The sequence below is a fragment of the Carcharhinus amblyrhynchos genome, chromosome 1, assembly GCF_965287045.1.
Source record: "Carcharhinus amblyrhynchos chromosome 1, sCarAmb.v2.hapA, whole genome shotgun sequence".
In the NCBI taxonomy this organism is placed as follows: domain Eukaryota; kingdom Metazoa; phylum Chordata; class Chondrichthyes; order Carcharhiniformes; family Carcharhinidae; genus Carcharhinus; species Carcharhinus amblyrhynchos.
Genome location: NC_137324.1, coordinates 19,059,647 through 19,083,831, shown reverse-complemented (window position 1 = coordinate 19,083,831; position 24,185 = coordinate 19,059,647). Strand labels below are relative to the sequence as shown.

The 24,185-nt window shown below is 44.9% G+C and overlaps 1 protein-coding gene across 2 annotated transcripts in view; it reads left to right on the top strand.

The window, feature by feature from the left end:
* The window catches only part of ctnna2 (catenin (cadherin-associated protein), alpha 2), a 1,308,817-nt gene that overhangs the window by 1,055,032 nt on the left and 229,600 nt on the right, over nucleotides 1-24,185 (top strand). For both annotated transcript variants that reach the window (XM_080195424.1, XM_080195512.1), the window contains one exon: nucleotides 23,205-23,356. In XM_080195424.1, the coding sequence (XP_080051550.1) occupies nucleotides 23,205-23,356 (152 nt within the window). The remainder of the gene's footprint in view (nucleotides 1-23,204; nucleotides 23,357-24,185) is intronic.

The following is a 24,185-nucleotide window of genomic DNA, read 5'->3' as shown; positions in this document are numbered from 1 at the left end:
GTTTGAACTCCAACACAGCGTTTCCGTGTTATTGGAGTTTCAATCTTCTGTGTTGCTGCTGTTCGCTGCCCTCAAGGCTTAATGGCTGAATCCACCATCTGGTCTCGAATTTAGCTGATACACACTGATAATCACTCTCTGCTCTGCTCCAGGTCAGTCCCTGCTCTGCACTGCGTTAGCTAATCTTAATCGGGGGAGTAGGCTTGGTGGCAACTTCAGACAACTTTAGTCCATAGAAGTAAAAATTAGCAAGGTTCCTGATTCTGATCTCTATCCAAGTGTTGAGGACATTGGACAAGGATAGGCCCTTAATCGGCTCATTTGCAATAGCTCTGTCTTGCACAGCTAAATTCTGATGTGAAAAAATGAATAGAAAAGTACAATTACACCAGTTCATCCGTGGAGTTGTGCACCAACGCACACACACATCCCCCACCACCGTTACCCCCCCCACCCCCCGCATGGAAAGCAATACCTTTGAACGCTCAAGATAAGAGATTAAAAAAGCTAAATAAAACCACTTCTTTACTTATACCCAGTGGGTTTTGCAGGGCTGCTCTTTATCAGCTGGGCAGGAAGAAGTATGATGAAGGAGCAGCACTCTGAAAGCTCGTGGTCCCAAATAAACCTATTGGACTTTAACCTGTCATTGTGAGACTTCTTACCCAGGAAGAAGTAAGTCATAGTGATGATGGTCTATGGTTACGACAGGATCAGCAGATGGGATAAAAAGTATTTCACTCCTCATGGGGAAACGATGGCCTAGTAGTATTATCGCTAGACTATTAATCCACTAACTCAGCTCATGAATTTCACCGTTCTGGGGACCTGGGTTCGAATCCTGCCGCTGCAGATGGTGGAATTTGAATTTGAATAAAAAAAAATTTGGAATTAAGAATGTACTGATGACCATGAAGTCCATCTGGTTCACTAATGTCCTTTAGGGAAGCAAATCTGTGGTGCTTACTTGGTCTGGCCTGCATGTGACTCCAGAGCCGCAGCAATGTGGTTGACTCTCAACTGCCCTTGAGCAACTAGAGATGGGCAATAAATGCTGGCCCAGCCAGTGACGCTATGTCCCACAAATGAATAAAAAAAGTCTCCTGTCTCAAAGACAAAGGGCATTAGTTGAGTGGAGAATATTGCATGCTTTTTTGTTTAATTATTTGCTTATTAAATGTCAACATTGCTGGCAAGGGCAGCAATTGTCACCTATTACTAACTGTCCCAAAGAATGTGTCGGTGAGTCATCAGAAAATAGTAAATACACATTGTAAATGATGAACCCTGGATTCTTTATTTCTGATATAGAGTCTCATTACACCCCTAAGTACTTCACAACTAGTGATTAAGTTTGACATGCAGCTACTGTTATGCAGGGAAACGCGTCAATTATTTGCATCTGGAAAGCACTCCCTTAGTACTGCATTGAAATGTCAACCGAGATTGTGTTCTCAATTAACATAAGAAATGGAAGCAGGGGTAGGCCATACAGTCCCTCGAGCCTGCTCCACCATTCAATAAGATCATGGCTGACCTTTTACATCGACTCCATATACCTACACAATCCCCATATCCCCTTGATCCTCTTAGTATCCAAAAATTTATCAATGTCTGTCTTGAATATCCTCATTGATTAAAAATATGCATGAAGGACGTAAGAGATAGGAGCAGGAGGAGACAAGACTGTCAAGTCCACCATTCAGTGGGCAACACGGTGGCAGAGTGGTTAGCACTGCTGCTTCACAGCGCCAAGGACCCAGGTTCAATTCCAGCTTCAGCCACTGTCTGTGCCGAGTTTGCAGGTTCTCCCCATGTCTGCATGGGTTTCCTCAGGGTGCTCCGGTTTTCCCCCACAGTATGAAAGATGTGCTGGTTACTTGTGTGGACCCAGACAGGCATCAGAGTGTGGCGACTAGGAGATTTTCACAGTAACTTCATTGCAGCGTTAATGTAAGCCTACTTGTGACACTAATAAATAAGCTTTAAACTTTAAAACTAAATACTACATAGAATCCTACAGTGCAGAAGGAGGCCATTCAGCCCATCAAGTCTACACCGACCACATTTCCACCCAGACCCTATCTCCATAACCCCATGCATTTACCCCAGATGGTCCCCCTGACATTAAGCAGCAATTTAGCACAGCCAATCCACCTAATCTGCATATCTTTGGCATATGGGAGGAAACCCATGCAGACACAAGGAGAATGTGCAAACTCTGCACAGACAGTGACCCAAGCCAGGAATCGAACCCGGGTCGTTGATGCTATGAGGCAGCAATGCTAACCGCTGTGCCACAAGCCAGCGATGCCCACATCCCGTTGCACCCTGCCACCCCAAAAGTGACCTGTTTGCTCGTCCTTTCTGTTTTTTTCTTTCTGTTAAGATATTTCACCAAATTCTGTAAACACAATCCTGTGTCATATGGAATGGAGATTGAACCATCCATTCTTGGCTTTTTGCCTCAGAGGTGAGATTGCTGCCAGCTAGTTAGTCTGGTACATTTTCTGTGCCTCATTTATTCTCTTTCGGATGAAGGTGGGACACCTCAGCATAGGTCAGGAACCAAATACTTACTTCATTCCCAACCTCATCCACCATATGATCTGGCCAATGAGCTAAAATGACCTCCACTATCTTATGTTTCCCATACCATGTTAACAAACCTGGCAGTCTCTCCATGATGCAGCAGGCCTACCCAAAGTTGGGAAATTGGCCGATGAGTCATGAAGTAGCCCTCAACTGGCCACAGAAGTGGCTCGATTGGCTGCTAGGTGGTTGGCCCAGCTGCCGTATTTCACACGACTGGCAATGAGGCGGGGCAGGAGGAAGATGTTAAGCTCCTCCACCAAAAACCTCCCCTCGCCTGATTCCCCCACAGCATTTTGCCAGCCTATTATAGATGGGCTAGGAAAATCCATTCCTTTGTAGAGTTTTTAAGCCATGAAAGGACTATTAATATATTCCAGTGAATGAACTTGCAGTTGATTAATTAACTGAAATTTCACTCATTATATTAGGTACATTTTCTATTAGCTTGTGTGGACTCTTTTTATATGGAAATTAGGGTACTTAGAAACATTGCATTTATTCAGCTGAACGTGTAAGATCTCAGCTGGGAGTCGGGCTGAGTGAAAAGACTAAGATTGGCGCACAGATTGGGCTAGCGATTCACAAAGTTGGGTCACTCCCATTGTACTTTCCTCAGAACAGCAGCGTTAAAGACATTTCTGTCAGTTCTCACAGCCGCGTGGCGTGCCAGAGTAGGTACATAGGAATTGTGAATTCGACATTACTTGTGGTGAGCTTTAAGTGAGCAACTCCCCGACACTAGCACTGCAAGCCCATCAGAAGGAACGAGTTATCATTCTGATTGACAGGGTGTTATTAACTTTCATTTTAAAGCAGAAAAAAATTACTTAATTATCTAGATATGCCGAGCGCCGCTGCAAGTTTATTGAGGACTGTTTCACAATGTATTCAAGGCAAAAGTTAAGGCCAGCATATTTTATCTTATTCGAAGATTCTGTGAATGAATCTGATGCTCATGTTCCAACTTACAGTGTTGGAACAGTAGAACATTAGGTACTTGCAGCTGCCTCATGAATGTCGTTGGTGAGGTCTGATGTGCTGCATTTTTGCTACTCAAGCGATTAGATCTACTCCTGTTTAAAGGGCTCCATTAAGTTTAAGTTCATTTATTAATCAGAAGGAGGCTTACATTAACACTGCAATGAAGTTACTTTGATAATCCCCTCGTCGTCACACTCCTGCACCTGTTCGGGTACACTGGTTTAGCGCTGCTGCCTCACAACTCCAGGGGTTTGATTCCAGCCTTGGGCGACTGTGTGGAGTTTGCATGTTAGAATCCCTACATGAAGAAGGAGGCCATTCAGGCCATCAAGTCTACATTGAGTCTCTGACAGGGTATCTTACCCAAGGCCTGCGTCCTTTTCCGGTGTCTGCATGGGTTTTTGCCATTTGCTCCGGTCTCCTCCCACAGTCCAAAGATGTGCATGTTAGGTGGATTGGCCGTGGAAAATTGCTCAAGTATCTAATGTCCCAAGATGTGTAGCTTAGGGATAAATATGTGGCGTTATAGGGATAGGGCACTGCCGGATAGAGTTGATGCAGAATTGATAGACTGAATGGCCTCCTTCTGCACTGCAGGGATTTTCTGATTATATGAACCCCATTTGAATCTTTTAATTTCCTCAAGCGCTTATCACTTGTAAAAGAAAACTTCTATTCAAACCTCACATCAAAAACATTTAGACCTGTAATAGCCACTTTAGTCTGCCTATCAAACTGTGAACGCAAAGATCCTGTTGAGATAATTGTAGCTTTGAAACTCAGCTAAGCATTCATAATGACACAATAATGACACTTGGGTAAATGTCAATGAAGACCTCAATTGGAACTGTACAACCAGATGGTATTTTTTCTTAATAAGCCAGGTGGCCAAAACAGTACAGCAGAAGTATTATTTTTGAACTCTGACTGTTTGAACTTTATATCCTGTTTAAAGACAAAGCGAGCAAACTTAGCCTCAGGTCCCACGTGTCTGGACGAGCCAGTAAGATTGCAAAAGAGCTGAGAAATCAGGTTTGCACCTCATTTCTTGCTTGTTGCAATCTTACCAGCGCTGGATATCCAGTGCATTTGGGGCATGAGGCTGAATATATTATTTAAATTTACTTAAAGTCTAGTTCAATTAGAAATAGTGAGTCTGGGACAGAATCATCTAGGCTCACTGGCCTGTGAGGTCTCGTTGGGGTCCCGCGGCAACGGGCGGAGGGGTGGAGGGGGTGGGTTTAGGCCATGGAAGCTGGCTGCGAGCAGCAGAGGCACTGACAGGTCTCTGCTGCTCTCAGAGCACAGAAACCTGCGCATGTGCAATGGTGCCATGTGCTGCTATCAGCTGGCTTACAGGGGATTTAGGCAGGGGATTACGATTGAGAACTTTTTTATTGCACAAAGTGCATAAGATTCGACTGGTGGCCTTACTGAAACTTCTGTCTTCACACTTGTTCTGGACTTCAATTTTTTTTTGTTAAGATCACTCTTCAAAGGCTTTCAAAAAAATCTTCAGGGTATAACACTTTATCAGATCTTATCGATGCATCATGAACATTGCATTGATTCATTATTCACACACTGTCGATTAAGGCCCTTATAAAAGGCAAAATGGGGTGAGTACGCTCTTAGCACAAAGCCCAAATGGCTCCCAGCCTCCTCTGTAAATTCCCTCTCCACAATGCCAACAAAAGTTGGCTCTTTTGGAAATTGGATGGAAGTTGAGGCCTCACCCGGTCATATGAAATAATATTCGGCTCCTTTATTCTTCCTACCAAAGTGCATAACTTCACATTTTCCTACACTACATTCCATCTGCCAAGTTTTTGCCCACTTACCTAACCTGTCTATATCCCCCTGTGGACAACTTGGGTGTGATCTTATGACCTCATCCCACTTGACTTTCAGCAAGATAAGGTGTTACAATTGGGTGAGAGATGAAAAATGAGAAATGCATTCTGTTTCTCGCTCCCCCTGATCATACCAGCCCTGTTTTGCCAGCGATTTACTGATTGAAATATTTATATCATTTAAATGTCATTAGTGAGTCCCAGATGCTAACTTGATCTGGGCTAACTTGAGTTTATCTGCTCGCCGGTCTAGGTTTTGACTGGTGAGAGACAAATGGTCTCGACCAGCGAGAAATCTGATGTGATGGCCTCGCCAGAGGAATTGGAGGCATCTGAAATCCCAGGTGGTTGGGGGCATGGCTGCGTAGTGCCTATGGGGCAGTGCAAGCCTAAAAATGCTTATCAGGACCACAGCACTGCTCACTCTGGCACCCTCCATCGGCTGCCAAAACTGAGCCGGGGAAGTGCAAATAGGGTGGGGGTGGAGTCAGAGTGGGGGTGGAGCCATGACGGGAGGGGAAGCTTTGCATGGGTGGTGATCGGAGTTTGAGATAACTCTGCAGAGATGGTGATCAGGGAGGGTGGAAGGGAATTCTACAGGGAAGGGGTCAATCAGTGGGGAGAACACTGCAGCCGGGGGCAATCAGCGGGGAGAAGGGGGAACTCTGCAGATGGGGATGATTGACGGGATACGGGAAACTCTGCAGGCGGGCCAGATCGGTGGGGGCGAATGGTGGGGGGGTATGGATGGGTGTGCAGGTCCCGATATCTATAGGGTGGATGGAGGGACTCAGCAGGAGATCCCCCAGTACACTGGAAGATCGAAAAGCTCAGCAGCCGGCCTCCCTGGTGAGCTCAGGCTCTGCCCCACATCCCTTACCACCCCCCCCCCCCCCCCCCCCGCCACCCTCCAACCCCCAGCCTCTCCACTTCCTCCCAGTGGCGAGAATCGCATCTAAGGCCCTTCTTTAGTTCCTCATAGGTCGCTGAAAAAAATCAGTGTGATTTTCTCCTGTTTTCGTGCTCGTTCGGCACTTTTTTTCATAAAGTTCAGCCCTTCGAATTTTTTTCCATAAGATCGAGCCCCTTGGTGTCATCCTCAACACTTAACTTCCCAATAGTTTCTACATCATCCGCAAACTTGGTAACCTTTCAGCAGCGAAGTCTCCAAAGTAAAACAGCAATTTGTCTGTACTTTTAGAATTTTGTCTCCTTAATTCACTGTTCGTGCTGTGCTCTCCGCGATATTCAGGTAGGCTGAGTGATTATTTTGTAAAACACCTTTCTCCAGTCAGCAACCGTGACCCTGATAATTGTGTCACTTGTCATTTCAATTTTCCACCTTGTATGTACAAATAATTAAAACGGAGATTCACAAACAATTAGCATCTACTGCCTTCTTTTTTTAATTACCATAAGCAGATAGCAAACACGTCGTATACAGTTACAGCAAGTAATTAAGAAAACTAATAGAATGTTATCTTTCATTGTGAGGAAAATTGATGACAAAAGTTGTACAGGGCATTGCTGAGGCCACACCTGGACTATTGTGCGCAGTATTTGAGTTGATTTGATTTATTACTGTCACTTGTAGTAAAATATAGTGAGAAGTATTGTTTCTTGTGGGCTATACAGACAGAGCATACAATTCATAGAGAAGGAAATGAGACAGTGCAGAATGTAGTATTACCATCATAGCTAGAGTGTAGAGAAAGATCAACTTAATGCAAGGTAGATCCTTTCAAAAGTCTGACAGCAGGGGGAAGAATCTGTTCTTGAGCCCATTTGGATGTGACCTCAGACTTTTGTATCTTTTTCCCCGATGGAAGAAGGTGGAAGAGGGAATGCCCGGGTTGTGTGGGGTCTTTAATTATGCTGGCTGCTTGTCTGAGGCAGTGGGAAGTGTAGACAGAGTCAATGGATGGGAGGCTGGTTTGCATGATGGATTGGGCTACATTCACGACCTTTTGTAGTTCCTTGCGGTCTTGGGCAGACCAAGCTGTGATACAACCAGAAAGAATGCTTTCTATGGTGCATCTGTAAAAGTTGTTGAGAGTCATAGCTGACATGCCAAATTTCCTCAGTCTTCTGAGAAAATAGAGGATGTCCACTGGCAGTGTTTGTCCAAAGAAGGTTTACTAGACTCATATCAGGAATGCATGGATTGTCTTTTGAGGAAGCTTGGACAATTTAAGATTGTAGTCTCTAGAATTTAGACACAGTAAGAAGTCTCACAACACCAGGTTAAAGTCCAACAGATTTATTTGGAATCACGAGCTTTCGGAATGCTGCTGCTTCATCAGGTGAGTGGATAGGTATCCATCCTAGTCCGACGCTGGCACTTCTGCATCTTGAGTTTAGAGTAAGTGGCAACTTGGTTGAGGCTTTTAAGAACCCAAGGGATCTTGACAAGTGAGTGTGGAGAGAATATTGCTTCTTGAAGAAGAAAGAGAACAAATAACAATGCAGCACAGGAACAGGCCCTTTGGCCCACCAAGCCTGTGCCAATATGTGGTTTCTATCCCTCTGTTCACCTCCCATTTATGTGTCTATGAAGATACACCTTGAAAGTTGCTAATGTGCTTGCTTCTACCACCTCCACTGACAGAGAGTTCCAGGCAACCACCACCCTCTGTGTGAAAAACTTTCCCCGCACACCTCCCTTAAACTTACCACCTCTCACCTTAAACCTGTGCCATCTTGTAGTCCACCTTTGCATTCTGAGAAAAAGCCTCTGAATATCCACGCTTTGTATGCCTTTTATAATTCTGTAGACTTCTATCAAGTCACCCCTCAGCCTCCGTCTTTCCTGTGAAAACAATCCTAATTTATTCAACTTTTCCTCACACCTAAATCCTCCAGACCAGGCAACATCCTGGCAAACCTTGTTTGCACTCTCTCCAAAGCATCCACACCCTTCTGATAGTGTGGCAAACAGAACTGCACGCAATATTCCAAATCTGGCCTAACTAAAGTTTTAGACAGCTGTAACATAACTTGCCACATCCCCTGGCTCCCCCTTACCAAGTCCACTAGTTACATTCTCAAATAATTCCAAATAGTTTTATCAAGCATGATTTCCCTTTTGTAGAATAAAGAACCATGGGTCTCTGTTTAAAACTAAGGGTTGCTCATTTAAAATGGAAATTAAGAGTTTTTTTTCTCAGAAGTAATGTGTCTCTGGAACACTCTTCCTCAAAAGGCAGTGGAAGCGACTTCAAATATCTTAATACAGAGATAGGTAGGTTCTTGACAACCAAAGAGGTGAAAGATTATCAGGAGTAGGCAGGAATGTGGGGTTGAATTTACAATTAGATGAGCCATGATCTTACGGAAGGAACAAGTGGCCTACTCCTGCTCCTACTTCATATGTTTGTATGAATCCTGACCTTTCTGTCATGGTCTGCTAGCTATACAAAAAAACAGTTTGGGCCAGTCATCAAATTTCCCAGTTTTTACTGATTTTTTTTTCCCTTTATGGTTCAAAGAAGCACAATGCAAACTGTAGATACAGCAATTCATCTTTTATCTGAGTGTACGGTTCTCTTCATCCTAGTATAGAAAGAATATTATTAAACTAGAAAGAGTGTAGAAACACGATAAGAAGTCTCACAACACCAGGTTAAAATCGGACAGGTTTATTTGGTAGCGCAAGCCACAAGCTTTCGGAATGCTGCTCCTTCATCAGATGAATGGGAGTTCTGTTCACAAACAGGGCAGAAAAGACACAAACTCAATTTACAAAATAATGGTTGGAATGCGAGTCTTTACAGGTAATCAAGTCTTAAAGATACAGACAATGTGAGTGGAGAGAGCGTTAAGCACATGTTAAAGAGATGTGCATTGTCTCCAGTCAGGACAGTTAGTGAGATTTTGCAAGCCCAGGTAAGTTGTGGGGGTTACAGGTAGTGTGACAAGATCCCAGTCGAGGCCATCCTGTGTAGAATTTGGTTATCAGTCTCTGCTCAGCGACTCTGTGTTGTCGTGTGCCGTGAAGACTGCCTTAGAACATAGAACATAGAACATTACAGCGCAGTACAGGCCCTTCGGCCCTCGATGTTGTGCCGACCAGTGGAACCAATCTAATGACCCTCTAACCTAAACTATTCCAATGTTATCCATATGCCTATCCACTGACCATTTGAATGCCCTTAAAGTTGGCGAGTCCACAACTGCTGCAGGCAGGGCATTTTTATATTTTTACATTTACCCACCATCACTCTCTTTGGCTTTTCCACCAATCACTTTATTTCCCCTGCCCTCCACCATGACACAGACCTTCCCTTTTGTTCTTTCGATCCCGTTCTCCCGCCCACATCGCACTTCCCCTGGTTTAAAAATTCCCACATTTCTACCTTCATCTCATTCTGAGAGGCAAGGCCATTGATCTGAAACATGGACGGTGGGTAGGATTTTCCAGCCCTTCCGGCAGGTTGTGTCTTCTGGTTCCACCGAAAGTGGCCCGCTGCGACAGATTCCCCTGCGGCAGGATGGACGAGCCATGCAAAACCCCAACGGGACTGGAAGATCCTGCTGGTGGGTAATGTCAAGCTGTGTCCACCTTCAGGGGGGGTGTGAGGAAAATTCCACCGTGTGTTTCTCTGCATAAGTACTGTCTGACCTGTTGAGTATTCCCAGCACGTCCCTGCACTGAGCGTCTGCCTTGATTTTTGTGATGAAGTTCTGGATTGGGGCTTGAACCCACAACATTAGAGGCCAGAGCGCTACAAGCATGGTTAACACTGGTTATTTGTTCTTCTGGGTCTTTTGTTTGCCTTTATTCTTTCATGGCATGTGGAAGCCACTGACACAGCCAGCAGAAAATGCAGATGTATGGGATTGGGGGTAATCTAGGTACTTGGATCAGGAATTGGCTGGCAGATAGGAGACAGAGGGTGGTGGTTGATGGTGAATATTCGTCATGGAGTTCGGTTACGAGCGGTGTGCCTCAGGGATCTGTTTTGGGGCCACTGCTGTTTGTAATTTTTATTAATGATCTGGATGAGGGTATAGTTGGGTGGATTAGTAAGTTTGCTGATGACACCAAAGTCGGTGGTGTGGTAGATTGTGAGGAAGGGTGTCATAGTTTGCAGGGTGACTTAGACAGGTTGCGGAGCTGGGCCGCGAGGTGGCGGATGGAGTTTAATGTGGAGAAGTGTGAGGTAATTCATTTCGGTAGGAGTAACAGATGTGTTCAGTATAGGGCTAACGGGAGGACTTTGAATAGTGTGGAGGAGAAGAGGGATCTAGGTGTATGTGTACATAGATCCCTGAAGGTTGGGAATCAAGGAGATAAGGTAGTTAAGAAGGCATACGGTGTCTTGGCGTTTATTGGTAGGGGGATTGAATTTAGGAGTCGCAGCGTCATGTTGCAACTGTACACAACTCTGGTGCGGCCGCACTTGGAGTACGTGTGCAGTTCTGGTCCCCGCATTACAGGAAGGACGTTGAGGCTTTGGAGAGGGTGCAGAGGAGGTTTACCAGGATGTTGCCTGGTATGGAGGGGAGGTCATATGAGGAGAGACTGACGGATTTGGGGTTGTTTTCGCTGGAAAGAAGGAGGCTAAGAGGGGATCTTATTGAAACATATAAGATGATTAGAGGTTTAGATAGGGTGGATAGTGATAGCCTTTTTCCTCGGATGGAGAATGCTAGCACGAGGGGGCATGGCTTTAAATTAAGGGTGGTAGTTATAGGACGGATGTCAGGGGTCGGTTCTTTACCCAGAGGGTGGTGAGGGATTGGAATGCCCTGCCTGCTGCGGTTGTAAATGCGCCTAGTTTGGGGGCGTTTAAGAGATCTATGGATAGGTTTATGGACGAAAAGGGATTGGTTTAGATTAGTGGGTCAGTGTTTTTTTAAAAAAAACTGGTCGGCGCAACATTGTGGGCCGAAGGGCCTGTTCTGCGCTGTAATGTTCTATGTTCTATGTTCTATTTGTTGCTCATCCCTAATTACCCCTGAACTGAGTGACTTTCTAGACCACTGTTTCAGAGCGAGGTTGAAAGTCAACTGTATTGCTGTGGACGTGGAGTCCCATGTAGACCAGACTAGGTAAAGTTGGGTGATTCTCTTCCCTAAAGGGTTAAGTGGACAGGTTTATTTTTACAACGGTCAATGCTACTTGTCATGGTCACAATTAATGAAACTGGCTTTATCTCTCAGATTTATTGATTGGATTGAATTTAAAGTCCACTAGCTTCCCATGATAGGGTTTGAACCTGTGCCCCCAGAGCATTAACCAGATCCTTTGGAGGACCAGTTTTGTGACATTACCACTATGCCACCTTCGTCCCAAGAGGATTGATTGTCTTTCACATATGTCCTATGCCTCAGTCACACAAAACCTTACAGAGCTCACCACATGTATAGTCAGTGGATGTCAACCACGGCCATCACTTGGGTAGTGGGACGGCACGGTGGCACAGGGTTTAGCACTGCTGCCTCAAAGCGGCAGGGTTCTGGGTTCAATTCCTGGCTTGGATCACTGTCTGTATGGAGTTTGCACGTTCTCCCTGTGTCTGCTTGGGTGTGGTCTGGGCACTCTGCTTTCTTCCCACAGTCCAAAGATGTGTGGGTTACAAAGAACAAAGAACAAAATCAGCCCGGGAAACAGGCCCTTCGGCCCAACGAGCCCACGCCGCCATCTCAACACCACCAGTCCCCCTACTCCACCCACGACCCCTGTCTAATGTTTTATGGCCATCCAGATTGAGGGAAACTGATTTAGGGACAATTTATTCCTGCCAATCAGCCTAACAGCACATCTTTGGGGTGTGGGAGGAAACCGGAGCACCCGGAGAAAACCCACGCAAGCACGGGGAGAATGTGCAAACTCCCACAGACACCGGCCCAAATCCATGTGTCTGCACAGCAATCAGCGATAGTCACTGAGCTGTCGTCTTGCCCAGTATCTGGTCCAGTTTAGGCACACACTAACGACATGAAGCACTAGGCCAATCTCGAACAACCAAGAGCAGCCCCAGTACGACCCATCGCGTGTATGCCCCTCGTTGGACACGAGGTGGACCGACTTAAAACCTGTGAATGAAAAGAGAAAAAACATTATTATCATACTATACCCATTTACATTACCAGGGATGCCCCAATGCTAATGACCCTTATTTAAAACAATCTCCTATATCCACCCATCTCCAACCCAGTCATGTGCCTGTCTAAGTTACTCTTAAATGACTCTAGCGTGTTTGCCTCCACCACCTTACTTGGCAGAGCATTCCATACCCCCACTACCCTCTGTGTGAAAAACCTCCCTCTAATATCTGTGTATTACCTCTCCCCCCTCACCTTAAGTCCATGGCCCCTTGTCCTACATGTCCCTATTATAGGAAATAGCTTACCTCTGTTTACTCTATCTATACCCTTCATAATCTTATATACCTCTATTAGATCCCCCCTCAGTCGGCGTCTTTCAAGGGAAAAGAGCCCCAATTTCTTCAATATTTCCTCATACCCCAGTCCTTCCATACTAGGCAACATCCTGGTAAACCTCCTCTGCACTCTCTCCAGAGTCTCCACGTCCTTCTGGTAGTAAGGCGACCGGAACTGGATGCAGTACTCCAAATGCAGCCTAACCAGGGTTCGGTGGATTGGCCATGCTAAAATTGATCCTAGTATCAGGCGGATTAGCAGGGTAAATATGTGGAGTTACGGGGATAGGGCCTGGGTTGGATTGTGTTCGGTGCAGACCTGATGGGCCAAATGGCCTCCTCCTACACTGTAAGGATTCAATGAAACCCAGGTCCAAGAGTCATGCAAATTAAATTTAGAATCTGTGTACAAAAATTTGTTTACGGTGATTAAAAAGATGAAGCAGTGGTTGCTAATTGAACATGAATCTCCGTTTTAATTCTTTGCACATGCTGACTCTCAGTGTTTGTCACTTTCTGCCTTGACAGTATGCAAATTTGTCCTCTGTGGGGATTTGAAATGCATTTGGTTGTCCCGCAGAATGATGGCTTCAGGAACAGATGCATCTTTTCTAAATTGTGCAGTGTGCGTGACAAAGGGTGGATTTAGGAGGTGATAACAAGGCACATAATCTGGTTTTTGTGCAGATTGGATTCCTTGATAAGGGGAAAGTGATTAGGGATGCCAAGAATTACAATAAAAATTGGATTAAATTGTGTTAATGTTGAGAACTGATCAAGAATAAGACATCAATTTGTTCTTTCAGTAATTTTTGGGTTGAGCATTGATTGAGAGGAAAAAACATTGCCGTAGTTCACCTCTGCAGGTGTTTTTTGATGAGGTTCAGTGCAGGACAGCTACACCAATTGAGAAATTCGACCCTCAGAAAATAACTGGATCCTGCTGGTGGGAGATAGTCTCCTTTACCTGCTTTACATTTCACCAGTGTGCAGCTGAATCATTGCTCAGTTTCTCCAGCAATGCAAGGAGGCCGTTACCTTGAATGCATCTAACATACCAGGAAATTGCAAGGCTGTGGGGAAAAAGCAAGGGCGCAAAACTAATTGGGTAACTCTTTCAAAGAGCTGACACGATGGATGGAAGGCAGCACGGTGGCACAATGGTGAGCTTTGCTGTCTCATAGCGCCAGGGACCCCAGTTCAATTCCCAGCTTGGGTCATTGTCTATGTGTTCTTCCTGTGTTCTGCACAGGTTTCCTCCCACAGTCTGAAAGATGTCCAGGTTAGATTCATTGGCCATGCTAACTTGACCCTCGTTCTGGGGGGATTAGCAGGGTAAGTATGTGAGTTTACGGAGAATAGGGTTGTCGGTGTAGGTTTGATGGGCTGAATGGCCTCATCCTATACTGTAGGGATTCTATGAATGGCCTCCTTCCCTGCCATTTGAGCCTGTTATCCTAAGGATAGAAAGGGCAGTATTGATGTCCATGCACTGAGGTGGTGAGAGATCCCTCGTGCATTTCAGCCTCCTTTCAAGATTTACATTTTACTGAATAATAATTGATTTAATTGGCTACTTGAGAAGGTCTCCCCGTTCAGATGTAAACTCATTGTACAGTGTCTCAATAGATGCCCTCAGAGACTTTAAAAAAAACAAAGGCCTAGTCCTAAGCAACACCATGTTCGTACACCAGCTGATCTCCCTCAGCATTAATCACAGATAGTCTGCTATGTGGAGCATTGTTGTTATGTTTAGCTGCTGAAATGCAGATGTGCTCTCAGCCTTGTCTCTATTTTAGGGCCAATGTTCAGGCACTCCCTGAGGAGAAACTGGTAAACTGCAGTGTGCATTATTTTTCTGAGTGCTATTGATAGAACAAGAGTACAGCCAGTGCGAGGACACTTGAGAAGAGATAACTCATTGAGGGGGAAGGAAAAGGAAGGAGTGAGAGAAAACCAGGGATGATGGGAATATAAAATGAGAAGGAAGGCCCAGTTTGGAGAGTGGGAGGAATATCAGGCAGCTTTCTTTGGCTACATGAGAGGGGAAGGACTGGCAGACCATGGAATCTACTGGAAGAATATAAAACTAAGCATGAAAATTAAAGTCAGTTTATGAATCAGGTTAAATAAATCCTTCATAATCTATAGACATACCTTTTCAAAAAACTATGCTGGAAGTATTTAAAAATTGAAAAACAAACCTTTGAATAAAAGAGCATAAGATCCCAACAGTTCAGAAGGAGGCCATTCATTCCATCGGGCCTGCATCAACAGCAATCCCACCCTATCCCCGTAACCCCACATATTTACCCTGCTAAACCCCCCTGAAACTAGAGTCAATTTAGCATGGCCAATCAACCTAATCAACACATCTTTGGACATGGGAGGAAACCAGAGCACCCAAAGGAAACCAATACAAACACGGGGAGAATGTACAAATAGTGACCCAAGCCGGGAATCAAACCCGGTCCCTGGCACTGTGAGGCAGCAGTGCTGAACACTCTGCCACCGTGTCATCTATACAATTTACCTACAACTAACCCCCAACTTACTTGCAACACCTCCCCCCCCCCCACATAATTGAATAAGCAACAGGACTGTTGGATGTTGAGTGTCCTAACGTGAGCAATTCTCCCACCTTGTACCCTCTGTGAAGGGTAATCCATTAACACTGATGCCTGTATCCTAAATCACATCCAAGTCCTGTTCATCAATCACTTCTGTGCTCGTTGACATACCCAGTCTGTCAATGTCTCAATTTAAAAATTTTCACCTAAGTTTCCAAATTTCTCTGTGGTGTCACATGCTCCTCTCAGCCTTTGTAACATTCTCCAGCTCTACTTTGCTCCAGGATCTCTGTGCTTGTCTAATTCTTGCTTCTTTAGTGTTCCTGATTTTGGTGGATGTATTGGCTTCAATCAGGCCATTGAGGTTGGCCTAATGAACTCCCTGGTTATGGACTCAATTGATGGGCCAATCAGAGAGTCTTTTCCTTGTATTTAACCAGGAGAGTCAGTTCCTCTGGCACTCCTGAAAGTAGATGCTGACTGAGAGCACTCTGTGTACTACTCTTGGAATTGTAAACAAAGGAATTTTGGTGAAGGGACTTCTGCCTCTGAAGACTTATCACCGTGGCCATGCCTTTGGCTGCCTGAGCTCGAGACTCTGGAATTCCTGTCTGCTTCTTCACCTCTCTCCATTCCTTTGAGATGCTTCTGAACACTTATCCCTTTAACTAAGATTTTGACCTCAAGATTAGCAGGTCTTTAGTATTGAAGGTTACTCAGATGATGGTCTTTGCACCAACACCTATTTCTGTCTGAATAAAAGATCATCATGGATTCAGAACATTTAATAAGAAGTCTCACAACACCAGGTTAAAGTCCAACAGGTTTATTTGGTAACACAAGCTTTTAGAGTGCTGCTGCTTCATTAGGTGAATCCATGTCGATATGTGCCATCTTCTTGGAGATCCTCTCCACTTTGAGCCAGCAGTTTGCGGTGTCGGTAGTAGCTATGACATGGAGATGCTGGCGTTGGATTGGGGTAGGCACAGTAAGAAGTCTCACAGGTTGGAATTTAACCTGATGTTCTGAGACTCACCTGATGAAGGAGCAATGCTCTGAAAGCTCGTGATACCAAATAAACCTGTTGGATTTAACCTGGTGTGTGAGACTTCTTACTGTACTTATCCCAGTCCAATGCCAGCGTCTCCACATCAGAATATTAATTCCTTCCTGCAGTTCACTGTGTTTGCAATCCTGCAGTTATGATGTGATTTGCATTAAACTGCCACTTACTTGACCTTGTACTCTATTCCTTGTTCAATCCTTCTTAATGCTTCTATCCATGGCATTTATCTTATGTGGTCTGATTGTCAGAATGAATGGTCCATAAATCCTCTCTCCTCTCCCTATTAAAATGGGAATGCAGTCACTCTGCTTTCCTTTTCAACTTGTCGAGGTTTCTCCACTGCAAAATCAACCCCACACCCACCTTTTTGCAGCGTATTAACCTCAACTGGACCTTGGTCTTTGACGTATTGACATGTTCTCTCTGCCTATGAATCAAAATTTAATGTCTTGGTTGCCCAAGCAGGCTTTTGTTAATTTTTCATTGTGCAATGTTTCAAAATTTTTGCGTATAGCATAGTTGGATGAGCAAAATGCTAATTGGTTATTCTTGAACATGTGCCAGTTTAAGTGCATGAGAACTGTGAAAGTGATTAGTTGTGTTTTCTGTTGGCACGTTTCCTCACAGTCCCACATTGAACCAAATCATCTGTGATGGAATACAGCTCAATCCCCATCTTGTTTTAGATCTGTTCAAAGTGAATTAAGTAAGGGTGCAGGTACATTGACCCTCCTTCTATGCTGCAAACATCTCTGACCAAAGAAATCAACACACTGTATTAAAAATACATCTGTAGAATCCATGGATACATCTTTCCCTCCCGAGACTGGAAGATAACATCACCACATCTGCATGACTTTACAAAGGTATTCAGTAAGGTACCAATAAAAGGTTCATAGAGGCATACAGAGCAGTAAAGACCTTTCAGCCCATCAAGTCTGCACCAACAGTAACTACCACTAGAGACATGCTCATCCCATTTTCCTGCACTTGTCCCTTATCCTTAAATGTTGCAATATTTCAAGCGCTCATCCAAATGTTTTTTGAATGTTGTAAGGCTTCTGCAAAAATTACGAGCTCGTGGCTTTGGGGTTGATATATTGCTCTTCATTTGATTTATTATTGCCACATGTATTGGGATACAGTGAATAGTATTGTTTCTCACACGCTGTACAGCCACAACATGGGTGGATGCAGCTGTTATTAGGGGGTATAACTATAAGGTTCATGATGGGAGATATAGGAGAGATGCCCGAGGTAGATTCTTTACACAGAGAGTGATTGGGGTGTGGAATGCACTGCCTGCTGTGATAGTGGAGTCAGACACTCTAGGAACTTTCAAGCAGCTATTAGATAGGCACATGGAGCACACCAGAATGATAAGGAATGGGATAGTTTGATCTTGGGTTTGGACATAGCTCAGCACAACATTGAGGGCCGAAGGGCCTGTACTGTGCTGTACTGTTCCATGTTCTAACATATTGTTCATAGAGTACATAAGAGTATTGATAGGCTGGGGGATCTGGGTGTACAGTACACAGGTCACTGAAAGTGGCAATGCAGGTGGAGAAGGTAGTCAAGAAGGCGTACGGCATGTTTGTGTGCATCGGTCGGGGCATTGAGTTTAAAAATTGGCAAGTCATGTTGCAGCTTTATAGAATTTAGTTAGGCCGCACCCGGAATATAGTGTTCAATCCTGGTCGCCACACGACCAGAAGGATGTGGAGGCTTTGGAGAGGGTGCAGAAAAGATTTATCAGGCTGTTGCCTGGCATGGAGGGCATTAGCTATGAAGAGAGGTTGGAAAAACTTGGTTTGTTCTCACTGGAATGATGGAGTTGAGGGGCGACCTGATAGAAACCTACAAGATTATGAGAGGCATGGACTGAGTGGATAGTCAAAAGCTTTTTCCCAGGGTGGAAGAGTCAATTACTAGGGGGCACAGGTTTAAGGTGCGAGGGGCAAGGTTTAGAACATAGAACATAGAACAGTACAGCACAGTACAGGCCCTTCGGCCCTCAATGTTGTGCCGAGTTACGTCCAAACCCAAGATCAAGTTATCCCACTCCCTATCATTCTAGTGCGGTCCATGTGCCTATCCAATAACCACTTGAAAGTTCCTAAAGTGTCTGACCCCACTATCACAGCAGGCAGTGCATTCCACACCCCAACCACTCTCTGAGTAAAGAATCTACTTCAGACATCCCTCCTATACCTCCCACTGTGAACCTTATAGTAACAGCTACATCCACCCAAGGAAATAGCCTCTGCATGTCCATTCTGTTTATCCCCCTTATCTTCTTATAAACTTCTATTAAGGCGTCTCTCATCCTCCTCCACTCTAAAAAGAAAAGTCCCAGCTCCCTCAACCTTTCTTCATAAGACCTACCCTCCAAACCAGGCAGCACCCTGGTAAATCTCCTCTGCACTCTCTCCAAAGTTTCCACATCCTCCTTATAGTGGGGTGACCAGAACTGCACACAATATTCCAAATGTGGTCTCACCAAGATCTGGTATAGTTGTAGCATAACCCCACAGCTCTTAAACTCAAACCCCCTATTAATAAACGCTAACACACTACAAGCTTCTTCACGGCTCTATTCATTTGAGTGACAACCTTCAGAGATCTGTGGATATGAACCCCAAGATCTCTCTGCTCCTTCACTTTCCTCAGAACCCTGCCATTGACCCTGTAATCCGCATTCAAGTTTGTCCTACCAAAATGAATCACCTCGCACTTATAAAATATAGATATACGAAGTAGATTTTTTACACAGGGAATAGTGGGTGCCTGGAACTCGTTGCCGGTGGAGGCAGTGGAAGCAAATACGGTAGTGACTTTTAAGGGGTGTCTTGACAAATACATGAATAGTATGAGAGTAGAGGGATATGATCCCCGGAAGGATAGGGGGTTTTAGTTAAGTCAGGCAGTATGGTTGGTGCAGGCTTGGAGGGCCGAAGGGCCTGTTCCTGTGCTGTAATTTTCTTTGTTCTTGTTCTTTACAGAGGGAAAAAGGAAAAAGAGAAGGTACAGAATATAGTGTTACAGTTACAGATAGAGTGGAGGAAAAGACCAGCTTGATGTATGATCGGAGCATTCAAAAATCTCATGGTAGCAGGGAAGAAGCTGTTCAGATTGAGGATTTTTTGAGGCCTCGGCTATTTCTGATCTATATTAATGAGAAAGGTATTGACTGTATTGGGTCAAAAATTACTGAGAGTAGAAAGAGAGGGAGGAAAACAGATTGTGTGAACGATATGGGTGAAATGCTGTGCAGGAGATGGGGGTCTCAGTTGCTGTCTGGCCCAGTTATGGAAAGCCTTGCACATCTCTTTCCATTAATGCACTTTGCAGGCCAGATATGGACCTGCTCTGGATTCAAGGATCCCAAGATGGGGCAGGAGCCCCTTTCACCAAGAGCTGCAGGCCAATTGGGGGATGGGGGGTGGAGAGGACAAGTTGATAGTGTGGTCGCTTTTAGTGACCTCTGCACCCTCCACAATGTCCCCCCCATCGTCAAACCCCCACCCTCCACCAGTCTCCTGATTGCTGGGTCCTCCAATCAAGCACTGCCTGTCATTAAACAAGAGCCCGCAACCCTCATGCTTTCCACATAATACCAGCTGGGGCAAGGTTGTGGCCCCTTTAAGGGGCTTCCTGACGTGGTCTTATTTGTAATGGAAGCCAAGATGATAGTAGATGCCTCAAGCTGATTAAATGCAACACCCTGCCACCAAATTTATCACAGGAGAGGGCCCAGAATTCCACTGAAAGAGTTTGCAAAAGTTTATAAGTTCTCCGCCAAGCCAAACACCATCCCAACTTGGAAAAGGACCATTATTTCACTGTTGTTGAGTGAAGATCCTAATACGCCCAGCCTAACAGCACTGTGGGTGTATCTACATCACATTGACTGCAGTGATTCAAGAAGGCAGCTCACCCACCGCCTTCTCAATGAGGGAAAGCTGGTAAGGATGCCCTCCGAGCCAACGATGCCCACGTCCTGTAAGAGAATGTTTGAAAAGGCAGGTCATTTGAGTGGGCAAGATATTGGCAGATGGAGTGAAGTGTGGGAAATTGTGCAGTTGTCTACTTTGGCACAAAAGAACAAAAAGCAAAACATTATTTCGATGAAAACAGACTCCAGTAAAATGAGACCTGTATGTCCTGGTACATGAATCGGCAAAATGTTCAGATGCAGACACAGCAAGTAATCAGGAAGGCAGCAAAAGCTCAGCAGGTCAGGCAGCAACCGTGCAGAGAGAAGCAGGGTTAATGTTTCAAGTCTGTGTGACTCTTCGACTGGCAGTGGCACAGTGATTAGCACTGCTGCCTCACAGCACCAGGGACCCGGGTTCAATTCCAGCCTCAGGTGACTGTCTGTGCAGAATCTGCACATTGTTCCCGTGTCTGCATGGTTTACCTCTGGGTGCTCCGATTTCCTCCCACACCCCAAAGATGTGCAGGTTAGGTGGATTAGCCATGTTAAATTGTCTCCTATGTCAGGAAGACTTGCTAGAGTAAATGCATAGGGTTCTGGGGATACGGTCTGGGTGGGATTGTGGTCGGTGCAGACTCAACAGGCCAAATGGTTTCCTTCTGCACTGTAGGGATTCTATGAAAGCCTACATTGTGCGCATAAGTTTCGATAATACTTTGAGTGAAAAAATTGAAGGCCCATAGGGAAGGAAAAACCGGATGTGACAAATTGTATAGAACAAGAACAAAGAAAATTACAGCACAGGAACAGGCCCTTCGGCCCTCCAGGCCTGCACCGACCATGCTGCCCAATTGAACTAAAACCCCCTACCCTTCTGAGGACCATATCCCTCTATTCCTATCCTATTCATGTATTTGCCTAGATGCCTTCTCTCTGTGTAAAATACTTGCCTCATACACCTCCTTTAAACCCTGCCCCTCGCACCTTAAACCTGTGCCCCCTAGTAGTTGACTCTTCCACCCTGGGAAAAAGCTTCTGACTATCCAATCTGTCCATACCTCTCATAATCTTGTAGACTTCTAACAGGTCACCCCTCAACTTCCATTGTTCCTGTACAAATCAAGTTTGATTTGAGAACAAATCAAGTTCCTCCAACCTCCCATCATAGCTAATGCCCTCCGTACCAGGCAACATCTTGGTAAATCTTTTCTATACCCTGCCCAAGCCTTCACATCCTTGTGGTAGTGTGGTGACCAGAATTGAACATTATATTCCAAGGACTTTGAAAGTGCTGGCACAGGTGTGATGATCTGAATAGTCGCCATTTGGGTATATAATGCTGTGCAGTCCTGACTCATGGCAGTGGACCTGCCCGGTAGAGAACTGGTATTAACCCTGCCACAGCCAATCCAAGCCCACACAACACAATTTAATGTCAATAGGCACTTAGCGGGTTGGCTTTGTTTCTCACCATGGTCAGTGGAAATTTCCTACCTTTGTGAACTGCTGGCCGATCAGAGGTTGGCAGCTCTCCAGTACTGGCAGTGCCACTGGGAATGGTGGCTATTGCCGGTCTTGCGGTAGACCCAGGATCATTGATGTAGGCTGATGTGAAGGGAAGTCAGTCAGGTTTGCCAGAGCCAGTCAGGAAGGTTTTCAGGATAGTGATGGAGGGGTTGGGTTAGGTTGTTAATGGTAAGGAGACTTCGCTCATGGGTGACCACTGGTAAGTCTTCCCATTAGGCACAGGTTGCCCAAGTTGGAATGAGTCCCACTGCACACCCTCACAAGCCTGTAAGCACATCTGCCATGGTTTACTTGATGGGTTGTCCACATTATGTGCTCTTGAACTCGTACTGGTTGTCATTTAAGGGCCTTAGTTGGCTTCTGGGCAAGAAGACCATCCTTGACCCTGCCTGTTCTGAACCACCCAGAGGATGCTGAATGTGTGTAATTCACTACTGCAGAATGTAGTTGAGGCCAAAACATTACCTTATTTCAAGAAGAAATGAGATATAACTCCTCTGGCTATCGGGATCAAGGGATATGAGGGGGAAGCGGGAATCAGGATATTGAATTTGATGATCAGCCATGATCAAAATGAACGACAGAGCAGGCTTGAAGGGCTGAATGGCCTACTCCTGCTTCTAGTTTCTCTGTTTAATGGGGGAAATTGGGAAGACAATAGGGTCTCCACTCTGCATTTTCCTGTTTATCTTACGCCCCCTCCCCCCTACCTCCCAGCCTGCCTCTGAGGGAAGCATTAGATGCCGTTCCGGCGCTAGGTTATAGGCTGAGAGGCAAAAATGGCATCAGCAATAAATATTAAATCAATGTGAATAAACAAAACTATACTGTGTGAATCCATAATGCACTAACTTGCACAATCAATGGTAGCCATAAAATAAACATTTATACACAAAAGAACAGGGAGAATAAATTAATGCTGTAATCAAATACTTTGGTTTAATTTAATTGATTTGATATTAAAACTTTGATGACTTGCAATGTGCAGGAATATTTAATATTTTAGCATCTGCTTCCTTTCCAAAGTAAATCTTTACGAAGTCACCACCTATTTCTTTTCTCTCCGTCTTAAGCCATTTATAGTGAAGTGATTTTTTTTTGTACCTACTTAACACAGCATCTGCAGAATTAATCAGCGTCCAATCTGCAGTGCATTCTGTGACAATAAGACAAGCTTGGGTACCCTTTAAAGGAGTGCTCAGGCCTTAAGGCAGGAACAGAGACTGGAAAAGAAATCTCTAATGCTTTTCTTGTGTTGTTTTTTCCTCTCTCTCTCCCATCCAGTTATGCCTCGTTTTGCTGAACAAGTGGAAGTTGCAATCGAAGCACTAAGTGCGAATCCCCCACAGGCTTTCGAAGAGAATGAGTTCATAGATGCTTCACGCTTAGTTTACGACGGAGTACGTGACATAAGGAAAGCAGTGCTGATGATCAGGGTATGCTTGCCAACTGTTCACCTTACAAAGAATTTTAAATGTAAAGGTCTTTTTTTTCTCAGAGACAACACAAAAAGGCACAATTTCAGATGTGAGTCACAGTCAATGTGCAACTTATGGAATAATTATCCTCACGTTTTCACGTACCATTTATCAGGACTGAGGAACAGCTTCCACAGTACACAAGTTCCTTTGAAACTTCCAAGCAAGTTTTACAAAGTACCAAAAGAGGAAATGCTGGAAAATCTCAGCAGGTCTGGCAGCATCTGTGAGGAGAGAAAAGAGCTGACGTTTCAAGTCCACATGACCCCTTGTCAAAGCTGTTTTCTCTCCTTGCAGATCCTGCCAGACCTGCTGAGATTTTCCAGCATATCCTCTTTTGGTTTCAGATTCCAGCATCCGCAGTCATTTGCTTTTTTACAAAGTACCTTTGTGCATTAAACGTTAAGTTGATACCCAGTGAAAGCAATATTTCAGACTCACATTCCTGTGTGACTTTTCACTCCATGATCACTTGCAGTCAATGGGACATGAGAAAGGTTCAATACTGCCCCCTTTGTAATGGTGGTGATTTTCCAATTGGTAAGTGGATGAAATCCCAGCAGAATCTCAGGTAGCACTTGGTATCATAAACCTTGCTTTATTGAAATGCACTGCTGGATAGGCTGGAGATCAAGGGCCTGAGTTTTCTGGCGGTTCATGCCAGTGGGATCTTCCAGTCCCATCGAAGACGCGCCCCACTGCAGGTTTCCTGGCAGTGAGGGGTATATATTCAATGGGAAACCCTGTTGACAATGGTATATGCAGAGGGCTTGTCCATCAGGGCTGG